Source organism: Sinocyclocheilus rhinocerous, unplaced genomic scaffold, assembly GCF_001515625.1.
Source record: "Sinocyclocheilus rhinocerous isolate Xijiao unplaced genomic scaffold, SAMN03320098_v1.1 scaffold1694, whole genome shotgun sequence".
NCBI classification, from domain to species: Eukaryota; Metazoa; Chordata; class Actinopteri; order Cypriniformes; family Cyprinidae; genus Sinocyclocheilus; species Sinocyclocheilus rhinocerous.
The window spans coordinates 903,421-915,725 of NW_015626863.1; the positions used below are offsets into that span (position 1 = coordinate 903,421).

General features: G+C 35.0%; 1 protein-coding gene across 1 annotated transcript; it reads left to right on the plus strand.

The window, feature by feature from the left end:
• On the plus strand, window positions 1-8,114 carry riok3 (RIO kinase 3 (yeast)). The gene is made up of 14 exons (XM_016524254.1): window positions 1-298; window positions 1,580-1,695; window positions 2,055-2,197; window positions 2,941-3,048; window positions 3,150-3,259; window positions 3,344-3,487; window positions 3,854-3,981; window positions 4,791-4,973; window positions 5,128-5,287; window positions 5,584-5,664; window positions 6,253-6,342; window positions 6,440-6,462; window positions 6,738-6,822; window positions 7,984-8,114. The coding sequence occupies exons 1-14, from the start codon at window positions 263-265 to the stop codon at window positions 8,092-8,094; spliced, it is 1,518 nt and encodes a 505-aa protein (XP_016379740.1). The 5' UTR covers window positions 1-262; the 3' UTR covers window positions 8,095-8,114.
• Window positions 8,115-12,305: the final 4,191 nt, after the last annotated feature.

Consider the following 12,305-nt stretch of genomic DNA (forward strand, 5'->3'; position numbering starts at 1 on the left):
GTCCCACCACCAACCATTGTAGGTTGTATCTCACATCGATTTTTATCTGACACATTGTCGGTAACGAATTAACTCGTCGTTTTAAACCACGTTTTAGCGGTTTTGGTCAAAAAATTGTCATAAGTAGTGTTACATATAAAATTAAAGTCGATATTAACGAACGTTACACGAGTTTTACTCTAGTAATCTACGCGATAAAGTGTTACAAGCGTCTCGTTTCTAACGTTAGTCTGTTTTGAATCTAAACCTCCTGTCAACCAACATGGACCAACTTGAAGTAACTACAAAAGAAACCAAGGTGAGATTTCCTAACAGTTTTATGTCGCATTTAGACAGTCGAAATATGTGGAAAACCTCCGGCGAGTGGTAAAATATGAGTTGGATTAATACAAGGCCTGCCGACCATTATACAACAGAAGAGTGAGTAATGAGTCTGAACCTGCCTGGCACGTGACGACTCAAGTCTGACCACTGCAGTGATGAACTTTACGCAGTTAGAACAATATTGTTGTTTAATCTGGTGCCAAAGTTTATGGGTGAGGTCATCTTCAGCATGTCGACTTTGAAACTCTTGATCTGGACTTGAGTCATCATTTTGTAGAGTTAAGTAGGTCAAATAAATATTGCAATACTTAAGAACAGTTTTAGTTTAGTATCATTTAATATACACTATTTTGGTAGTTATTAATATATTTAATTGCCTTTTATTTTTATGTTTTCAGTTTTAATTTTAGTTTAGGTTTTAGCAGTTTTCTTCTTTTGTTCTTGAGATTTTGTGCTTATGTGTTTTTGTAATTCTAAATGGTGTGTATTTAATTTATATTTAGTTTTTTTATTATTTCAGGTTTAGTTTTAGTAATTTTAATACTTCAATTTAATTAAAGTATTTATATTTTGTTTGATAGCAGCATTATTTCAATTTTTTAGTAGTCTTACAAATACATTTATACATATGTAACTGTATATATTTCTGATATAATATTTGTTAAATATTATTTAAATATTTTATTTTAAATATAACTATATACACTATAGTTTTAATTTTAGTTTTAGGTAACAATGATAAAACTGTTTGAGACTTCACATTGCTTTCCCATCACTCTGTATTAAAATAATTTATATACATACTGTGGGTATAAAAAAGAATCACCCCCTTTAAAATAATCACATTTTGTTGCTTTGCAGCCTGAAATGAAGACGGACACAGTTTTGTTTTATCCAGCTGTATTTACTTAGTGCAACTTATAACATCCAAGTGAAAGATATAACACCAACATGTCAGGAAAAAATAAAAAAACTGAATCACTTAGTTGGAAAAGGATCACTCCCTTGTGTCAGTATTTTGCTTTAATTACAGCCATTAGTCTGTTGGGATATGTCTCTACTGACTTATAGACAAAATTTTCATTTTTGGGTGGAAAATCCATTTAAGTTAAAATACGGTACTATTCATGGCACATGTGACAGGACTTTTATTCTGCTTGTCAGCTGCTGATGGTGTTATTTGTTGGAATGTGAGCCTAACTTCTGCTGATAGAGTGTATCAGTCGTTCATGTCTGTGTGTTGTTATTTTTCCAGAGCCCATGGTGCGCTCCTGTCCTGGCACCAGCGCCCTGCTCTCTGGCTGATGTGATGAGTGAGCAGCTGGCCCGAGAGCTGCATGAGGAGGGCATTCCTTTCCCAGAAATCCCAGAGTGAGTCTCACACACACCTACATATCAAATTATTAACACTGTTATGAGTCTAGTAGCCCACTGTCTTTGGTTTGGATTACTTTTTTATATAGAAACAATAGTAATACACTTGGTAGTAATGCATATAGTCACTTGGAATAAGCATTTTTAGTACTTATTGTCCATTTAATTGTTTTTTTACTCAAGCACTATGTATTTAACTTATCCACACATGCTTGTTTGACTACGAAATCATTCATCTGGCATTTAAACTCTAAGGCAGCAGAGGTACTCTGACAAAATGTTGTTTGAAGCAAGTTTGTCATCATTTCTGATGGTGAAAACATCTTTTGTATGCATTTACGTCCTATTATTTTCAGTACCGATCTGGACCTGACCTGCACTCCTGAAGCTGACACGTCCAGCGACCTGATGCTGGCCCAGATGCTTCAGATGGAGTTCGATCGCGAATTTGATACGCAGCTGCGCAGGGAGGAGAGGAAGTTTAATGGAGACAGCAAAGGTAAAACAAGAAATGAAATTTAAAAGAATGTATGTTTTCATCTGCTGGACTTTCAAACTGTATATATATATATAAAAGTTCAGTTTAACTTGAAATTGTGACAGAAATATATTACTATTGTACAATAGAATGTACTTTTCAAATTAATAATAATAAAATGAATTGGTAAATAATAAAATTAACTTTATTTTTTAAAATTTTTAATGAGTATCACACAATTTTCATTTTTTTCATGTTTTAATTTTAACAGAAAATCTTAGTTGTGCACTGTGCAGCACTTTGTTTGCCAAAAAAAATACAATAAAAGTAATTGTTAAAATTTTATTTAATTTCATTTTAAAAGATTGATTGTTAATGTTTTATTCCTTCATTTCATTACCATGGTTTTTGCTAATAAATTTGTATTAAAATGTAAGGAAATTAAATGAAACATTTACTTTTGGCTCTATTATTAGGAAAAAAAATTATAAATTATTAAAATGTTAAAGTTTTATCAATTCAATTTATTAGACATGCTTTTTGATTATTAAAATGTATTAAACCATAAAATGGAAAATACAAAATTTGGGAAAAATAAAGCAGATTTTAATGGGACCCTAAAAATGTAATTAAAAAAAAATTTAATTTAACCATTAAAATGGAATCCAGAGAAATGAAATTGGGGGGAAAAAACAGAATCCAGAAAAATTCACCACACAATTGACAATGAATATATTTATGAATATATTTTTTTTCATTTCCAGTCTCCATATCCTTTGAGAACTACCGCATGGTTCATCCATATGAGGACAGTGACAGCTCTGAAGATGAGGTCGATTGGCAAGACACCCGCCATGATCCCTACAGAGCTGGTGAGCTTGTTTGTGCTACACATAAAATCATATTTTTATATGTCCTTAGCAGTTAAATTTTTTATTTTTTTTACCTGACTGCATTTGATTTACTAACCCAGACAAACCAACAACGACCCCTAAAAAGGGATTTGTTGGGAAAGGCAAGAACATCACCACAAAACATGACGAGGAAGTCTGTGGACGGAAGAACACGGCACGCATGGACAATGTAAGGCTTGTTCACGCTTTATCCAGAATGACATCTTGAATTGTTTTTTTTCGATCTTTTTAATCTCTGAATGTGTCTACGCAGTTTGCTCCAGAGGTGCAGGTGGGAGATGGGATCGGCATGGACTTGAAGCTCTCCAACCATGTGTACAACGCTCTGAAACGCCACTGTTACACAGAGCAGCGCCGTAGCGCTCGACTTCATGAGAAGAAGGAGTACTCTACTGCTGTGAGTAGTTTTTCCCTTTTAAGAGCCCATTTTTATTTTATTTGTTTTTTATTGTAGGGTTTTCCGACTCAACACACTGTAGAAGAAATTTATAGAGCCCAACCCATTTTTTTTAAATTTTATTTTGTTTTTATTTTTCATGTTACTTTTTAATTTCGTTGTATTTTTTATTTTAATTTTAGTTTATTTTCGTTTTTATGTAATGTAAATGTAAGTAATGTAAAGAGCCCAACCCATTATTTATTTCATTTTTATTTTAGTCATTGTTTTTTATTTTAAGGGTTTCAAACTCAACTCACTGCAGAAGAAATGTAATGTGTCCACTTGCATGTGTTGACTGTACATTTCATGTTCTCTTTTGCTCAGGAACATGCTGTGGACCCCAAGACCAGACTGCTCATGTACAAAATGGTGAATGCTGGGATACTGGAGAACATCAATGGCTGCATCAGCACAGGAAAAGAGTCGGTGGTTTTCCACGCTAATGGAGGGAGGTGTGTGCTTTGCATCATTGTGTGTGCAACTCGCTAAAGGCTTACAATTAGGGATGCACCGATACCGATACTGGTATCGGTATTGGGCCCGATACTGAGCTCCTGTACTCGTACTCGTACTCGTTAAAATGCCCCGATACCAAACGCCGATACCATACAGAATGTGATAAGCGCCATATTCAGACAAAGAAACACCGACAACAGAACAACAGACAGCAGAATGAAGTTATTAGAGATTAAGGATGTCTACGAAGTATATGTATGCAATGAATATAACGTTAAACATTCAGTATTAACGCCTATATAGCTGATGTGCGCGAGCTGATAAACAAAGCACGCTGAGTGGATTGAGCGCGCAGCGGCGCAGATGCGCGAGCTTGTCGAGTGAATATATCTTTCTCACAGACATCACTGGAAAGTTTGTAGTTCATGCGGATATGTAAAAAACAAGTAAGTAAAACAATGCACAAGTTACTTAACGGTAGGGAGAGAGAGAGATAGCGAATGAACTGTGATAATGTGAGAAATGTTGAAGGTGTCTGAATAAATTTTGGTTTGACTGTATCTATTTGATAAATGAAGTTAACCAACTAACATTATACATACTCTTTTGGTTTCTGTACCCAATATTTAAAAAATTTACAAATGCAATAAAAATATTGGTATCGGTACTCGGTATCGGCAAGTACCAAAAATAAAAGTATCGTATTGGGCGAGTACTGGAAAAAGTGGTATCGGTGCATCCCTACTTACAATTAATGCAAGTGTGCATTTATTATGCAGCTTTAATCTCAATGTGTCTCGTGTAGCTTTGAAGAGAAGATTGTTCCTGAAGAGTGTGTCCTCAAGGTATTCAAGACCACCCTGAATGAGTTTAAGAACCGGGACAAATATATCAAAGACGACTACCGCTTCAAAGACCGCTTCAGCAAGCTGAATCCTCGCAAAATTATCCGCTTGTGGGCTGAGAAGGAGATGCACAACCTCACCAGGTGTTAAACAGATTCATTTCAGTGTACAAGACAAATATTTGACATTTAAATATGACACATGTGACTGTGATTAAATGACTTGGATACATAAAGATGACACTACAACATAATATTCTTTATTTTTTCCCTCTTGCACACATAAATGTACATGTAGGATGAAGAAAGCAGGGATCCCGTGTCCAGAGGTGGTGATTCTGAAGAAGCATATCCTAGTGATGTCATTCATTGGAAAGGACCACGTTCCTGCACCTAAACTAAAGGACGCTACTCTGAGTTCTGAGGATATGAAGAAAGCATACTACCAAGTGCTAAATGTGAGTGTACTGAAAAACTAGAATAATCACATGAGCTTTGCTATTGTTAAAAGGGTATTTGGTAAAAAATAAGAAATTATATTTTGCATACTTTAATTTGTGGCGATTTAAATAAACAGAGACGTTACTGTGTCCAGATTTTTGTTACTTTATTACAGTGCTTAATTGTCATGAAAATAATGGTACTACTTCTGTGCAATAAAATGTCTTATTTCTGTTTTAATTTTTGGGGTAAAATATGACTTATATTTATGATATTTGGTCTTGATATTCACCTCTTAATTTCTGTCTCACAGATGATGCAGCAGCTATATCAAGACTGTAACCTGGTTCATGCAGATTTGAGTGAATACAACATGCTCTGGCATGACGGACAGGTTTGTTTTAAGCTAGTCCAAACATTCTTAGTAGCACATCTGTATAAATTCTGCAGAATTTACACTACGGTTTAAAACATAAAGTCTCTTCTGCTCACCAAGGCAGCATTAATTTGATCCAAAATATGGTAAAAACTGTTTTCTATTTGAATATCTTTTAAAAATTTAATTTATTGCTGTGATCAAAGCTGAATTTTCAGCATCATTAATCCAGTCTTCAGTGTCACATGATCCTTCAGAAATCATTCTAATATGCTGATTTACTGCTGAAGAAACATGATTATCAATGTTGAAAACAGTTGTGCTGCTTCATATTTTTTGTGGATACTGTGATACATTTAACTTAAGAACATTTTTTTTGATGAATGAAACATTCAAAAGAACAGCATTAAACTTAAAATAGGAATGTAATAGCGTTATAAATCTATTTACTGTCCCTTTTAATCAGTTTATTGCATCCTTACTGAATAAAGTAGTATTATTATATATGAAGTATTATTATTTTATTTATTTATTTGTTTAGTCTTACTAACCTCGTGACCTTAAAGTCAATTTTATTTATTTATTTATTTATTTTTCCTTATGAAGGTGTGGTTCATTGATGTGAGTCAGTCCATAGAGCCCACTCACCCTCACGGGCTGGAGTTCTTGTTCAGAGACTGCAGGAATGTGGCCACGGTAAGTGTCCGAACTATCTTGCGGTATAATAAAGAGCTCTATAATAGCTCTAAAGCAAGGTTGTGATCATTAATGAATGCTATTTTCTTCTCTCCAGTTTTTCCAGAAAGCTGGTGTGGCTGAAGCTCTCAATGTATTTGAGCTGTTCAACACTGTGTCTGAACTGCAGATCAACAGCGATAATCTTTTTTATTATTTCGTACTGTTCTCTGAGGTCCACTTATGTTATCAAGATTTGTACATCAAAAAACATCATAATTTTGAAGTAATAGGCTATTTTCTGTCCTGTTTGCTCTCTGTTTGAATGGGTGTGGTGGATTGTAGAATCGGAATTAAACGCCCACTGCTCTGATTGGCTAACAGCTGTGTGTGTTTGACAGCTACATCCTTCATAGCGAAGCACTCAATGTATTTGAGCTGTTCAACAACGTGTCGGGACTGCAGATCAACAGCGATAATGAGGCTGATTTCTTAGCACAGGTCTGGAATTAAGATGTTTATTACTTGCAATCTGCATTTGCAAAAAAAAATATATATATATACATATATATATATATATATATATATATATATATACACAGTATATATAGTACTGTGACTAATATGACGAATAAGAAAGGTTGTGTATATGTGGTTTAGATGCATGTTGGTTTATTAAAGATCCAACTAATTTTTAAAGGGGTCATGAACTGCCTTTTTTATTATTTCGTACTGTTCTCTGAGGTCCACTTATAATGTTATCAAGATTTGTACATCAAAAAACAATAATTCAGAAGTAACTATTTTCTGTCCTGTTTTAACCCCCCTCATCAGAACGCTCTGTTTGAACAGGTGTGGCAGATTGTAGACTCAGAACAGAAGTAAACGCCCACTGCTATGATTGGCTAAGAGTTGTGTAAGTTTGACAGCCTACATCCTTCATAGATGGACGCTGCTGTGATTTAGGTTAAAAACGCATAAATACTCAGCACATATCAAACGATCTGTAATAACAGACGAAGCAATAGTGATCACATAATAAAGTTACTCACACTTGTGTGATGCGACATTACTGTCGGATCCAATATATTCGGCACAGCATCGTCTTTTAGTTTCAATCTTTCTGATAATCCTGCGTCGAATTGTGCCTTGTTTGTAAACGAATCTGCAGTCAAATGAACAATGGACCAAGTTCTTACTGATACGGTCTGAAACTTCAGTCTGGATCAGAAGGAAGGCGATGCAAAGACTGTTTTTCCACAACATGGCTCTGCACAGTGTCTTGTTGTCTTCGGAGCATCTTTGTCGTTTAATGTCTGTGTAGACCTGCGTTTGCCTCTCGTTATTTACACTACATGCGTGAATCGGTGGGCGGGGTTAAACAGGCAGTGATGTAGAAGCAGCCGTTTATCTTCTGCGGAGGCGGGGTTTAGCCACACTATTACATCATAAAGTGGCACATTCCACAACCTGTCGTTTTGGCAGATTGCCTTCAATATAAGCTGGTTTTAGAATAACGTTTTGAGTTCTAAAACTTACAAGTTGTTTTTATAGTACAATGGCCTCTTAGATGTCAAAAGATCAAGGGAATTTTGATTTCTCAGTTCATGACCCTTTTAAAACTTCATTGTTAAAAAGCAATTGTATTGTATATTTTTACAGATTGAAGCCCTGGAGAAAAGAAATGAAGATCATGTGCAGAAATCCGGCAAGAAAATCTTCACGGACACCAATGATTGCAGCCCACCCCAATTAAACACTGATGATGATTAACACAAGCACAATAGTCATTTGAAAAATAAAGGAGAGAAAATCCCTCCATTCACAAATAAGGTGTGGAATGGGACGAACGCCCATGTCCATGTGAAATACGCATTTGCTCGGTGTTGAAAGTAACACGTGGCCATTTGAGACATCAAGCATAACCTGACATTTTTAACAGACAGATTTGGATGATGGTTAAAAACAAAGAAAATATAAGGAAACCAGTAACTATAGAGACACATGCAATGTTTTACAATTGTGTGGTGTTAAAAATGTGTCTCCTTCCACAATAAGAGCAAGCAGAGAATGAAGATCTTCTGAGGATCTCTGAATTGGTGTGTTGATTTGAGCTTCAGTAATGAGCAGAACTCGGGACATTGATCCAGTCTGTTCATCATACAAATGACAGCCTGGGGTTTTATGTGAAATCATTTTACTGCTAAGATGACTATTGTTGTAGATTTGCAGTCTTTGAGATCTTTTGTAAAATCAAGTAAAGATAAAATTAAACTGCTGAATAGCATGCTTTGAGTTCTTCTTTCTTGACGACCGTGTTCTTTAGCTGAGAACATATTGGCACTAAATACAGTTTAAAGGAATAGTTCACCCAAAAATTAGAATTTGCTGAAATTTTAGTCACCCTCGGGCCATCCAAGATGTAGATGAGTTTGCTTTTTCATGGGAACAGATTTGGAGAAATGTAGCGTTACATCACTTGCTCACCGATGGATCCTCTGCAGTGAATGGGTGCCGTCAGAAACTTTTTTAGCAAATTTTCATTTCGGGTGAACCATTCCTATAAAGCAACTGAATGTAGTTCTATGTATTTTTGAGACTTTAGAGCCCTCTACAGTTAAATGAGGGGAATTCACTGGAAATATATCACTGTCATAATTACAGTGAATTGCTGTACACCTGCATTTGTTTCTTCCTTAAAGCAATTTGTACCCACTTACTAAACTTCCGTTTTAGGGGAGCGCGGGAAAGAAACAGAAGCCATTTGTCTTATTAGAAATCAGTGCATCATCACAACGTTTTTGAAACTGATATTTTAAAGAACTTACAGCTGCTTTAAAAACCTGATTTGAGAGAGTATGTCATACTAGACATACCTAAGAATCAGCGCAAGTTTTAATCCTTATAATATATAGTAGTATGTTTACTCTTGTTATATTTTCACAGAATAATTTGACCTTTGTGTTGAACAGAATATTTATTAGCATATGACATCTAATGGCAGGAAGTTGGAACTACATGATCAGATATTTATTTATTTAGTCATTTATCAGATGCTTTTATCCAAAGCGACTTACAAATGAGGACAACAGAAGCAATCAATTGTAGTATTAAAACAACTAAAAACACTGAAACAGAAACAGAAGCGAAATGAGTAATAGGACAGAGGAGAAATAAAAAGCGATACTTTGATCAGATATGACAGCAGAAATGTTATTAGACTGTTATTTTGGCCATAGTTTCTGCTTGACATTTTATCCATAAAAAGGTAAATTCAAAGATGTACTAAAAAAAACTCGAACTAAAACTGAAAAAAAATAAATAAATAATAAAACCTATATAGACATAAAAAAATCAAAATGAGTAAAACTATAATAGTATCTCAATAATGCTAAAACAACACTGGTCACTTAGTCACATCTAAAATTGTCTTCGTACTTCATTATGAAATGATGATTTACAATTTTATACTTATTCAAATTTCTATCTTCATCGATCTAAATTTGCTGTATCTCGTGATGGAGAATCTGTCATTCCCAGAGCTGCAATTGGAGAACATGTAAACAAAAACAGAGCAGAACGTCAACAGAAAAGTTTTTTTGCTGATTCGTCTGGTACTCTTCCTTCTGTCAACATGAAATGCACATCCTTCATGTCAGAAGTTTTAAAAACAATACATAGAAAAGTAGGTCTGATGCATCTGCATTTAACCCTTAACCTTGTTCTACACTATACTATATGTAGTATATACCCACTAAAAACTTAAGAATAAAATGTTGTCTTGGATGCATGAGATATATTTGATATATTTGCATATAAGCTGTTATGCCTCTAAGACCATTTCCGAAAAAAAAAAAAATAATAACCTTGAAACTTGCAAAACACTATATTTAGGGGCTTGTATAGGGACAAGTTGTTGAATAATTGTGTCCCATAATAATTCCATCAATTTCTACTTTCATCCCCATTCCTCAAACATGTATGTATGCCTGAGAATGTGTACAGTAGATTATGTATCTGCATATGTGTGATATTTTCCCATGACAAAAAATTACTAGGACAGTGTGTTTGTGTGTAATCATATTACAACCCGTCTCATCTTCACCCTTTAAAACTGCATATTTCAGCTAATATCTTCTTTAATTACTCTGTTTATGCTATTATGCTTCCTAGAAATCGTGTGACTTTTACATTCTTACTCAAATGACAATTTCACTAATTAGATCTCTTTAACATCTCAGTTGTTTCTCCCATAGACAAAACAGAGCACAAATTGAGACATCCATATTAATTTTATAGCTCTGTACTCTTAATGTATTATTATTTGTCCAAATAAATTTTAGAAGCAACATTTGAGACAAAGTTGATGATATGAAACACAACAGAATTCCATAAGACTCCATAAGCTATAATATCTGAGCAATAATAACAATAAGTTAATTTATTAATTAATGTATTAATATTTAACAATGCCTATATCCAGTTGTGAAGTAGGTGAATTACTCAAATTATTGACTAATGACTAATTTCACACCTGCTAGACACTTTATACCACTCAAAGACACTTAAAGGCATTTAAATCCGGAGCACTAATTCCTTTCCAATGAAGCATTTTATATTTATAAGACATTGCATTGATTTGACAAATAACACACACACACACACACACATGTATAATATGTATATGCTGCTTCTTTGTGATATATGGTGACCTGAAATGCAAGAGGCATCTATAATATATATGCAATATATATGCAAATCTGGCAAAATATGAGATTTACATCAAGCCAAAAAAAAAACAAAATAATCCCAAGCAGCCCGACAGGCTCATCCACATTATATATGTCACACACCCATGAGCAAAGAAAACAGTTTCAGTTTTAAGTTTTAATGTCTGCAGAGTTATAATATAGTTTTATCTCTACATAGTTTTCTGTCTGTGAGAACAACACATTTGTGCATATTTTCATGGAAACTGTGTTTATCATTTCTTTGTTGTTTTCGGCTTTAGGTTACAAGCCATGTGTGGAAGCCCTGCCCACTTCATCTATGTGAGTTGAACTTGTACCTTTCCCCCTCAAACCATTTCTATGATCGACCTGATGACATCTGCTGTTTCCTGTGACATGAAGAAGAACGAGAATGCTGCCGAATGAAGCCGTGAGAGAAACAGAAGGAGACGTGCAGATCTGAAAGAAGTTGAGAAGAGGAAGAGACCAAGAGTATTGAAATTGATTAATCACAGTATAATAATGGCCTTTATTGAAAAGGGTCAAAAGAAGACCTACATTTCAACATTCAGGTTTGACCTGAAGTCTTCAGCAGCATTGCAGACTCCACTGGAAGTGCCGAGGAGAACAGTGAATGGAGTCAAGCCGATGAACAGAGAGCAGAGCTGTCAGAAATCAGGCAAATCAGGTGAGAGATATTTCTACCATGAGGTGTTGCACTTTACTAATTCCCATAGATGAATCATCTTTAAACCGTTTTTAAACTTCATCATTATCATCATCTTTAAACTTTTTTGAAAGTCTCTTATGCTCGCCAAGGCTGCATTTGTTTGATCAAAAATACAGTAAAAACCGTAATATTGTGAAATATTATTAGGATTTAAAATAACTGTTTTCTATTTGAATATGTTTTAAAGGTCCCCTGAAATGCTTAGAAACAGGCAGCGTTACTCTATGTGCTGACGTCATTTTAACTGAAACAGGAAGACAGGGCGGGACCTATCAAGCAGCCCCGCCCCTTTTTAAAATAGCCAATAGCGTTCGTTTATATCACAGCTTGGGCTAGAGCCGTTGAGCTCCGTAAAGTCGCATTTGACAAGGTATGCCAGCCACAATCTCATCTATATTGCTATAAAATATAGCATTCTGTGTAGAATTCAAATAGCTCCGATACATTGTGTGGTCTGCGCCGACTCGCGCATGTGATCCGCTCCGTGCTATCGTGTCTCTGGACCGGAGCAGAGTGTGTGTGCG

Bases quoted from the DNA above. Each gene is read 5' to 3' on its own strand.
- riok3 (XM_016524254.1), top strand. From the start codon at position 263: ATGGACCAACTTGAAGTAACTACAAAAGAAACCAAG. The intron at 2,198-2,940 runs GTAAAACAAGAA...TTTCATTTCCAG, and splicing joins GTTTAATGGAGACAGCAAAG to TCTCCATATCCTTTGAGAAC. The intron at 5,288-5,583 runs GTGAGTGTACTG...TCTGTCTCACAG, and splicing joins CATACTACCAAGTGCTAAAT to ATGATGCAGCAGCTATATCA.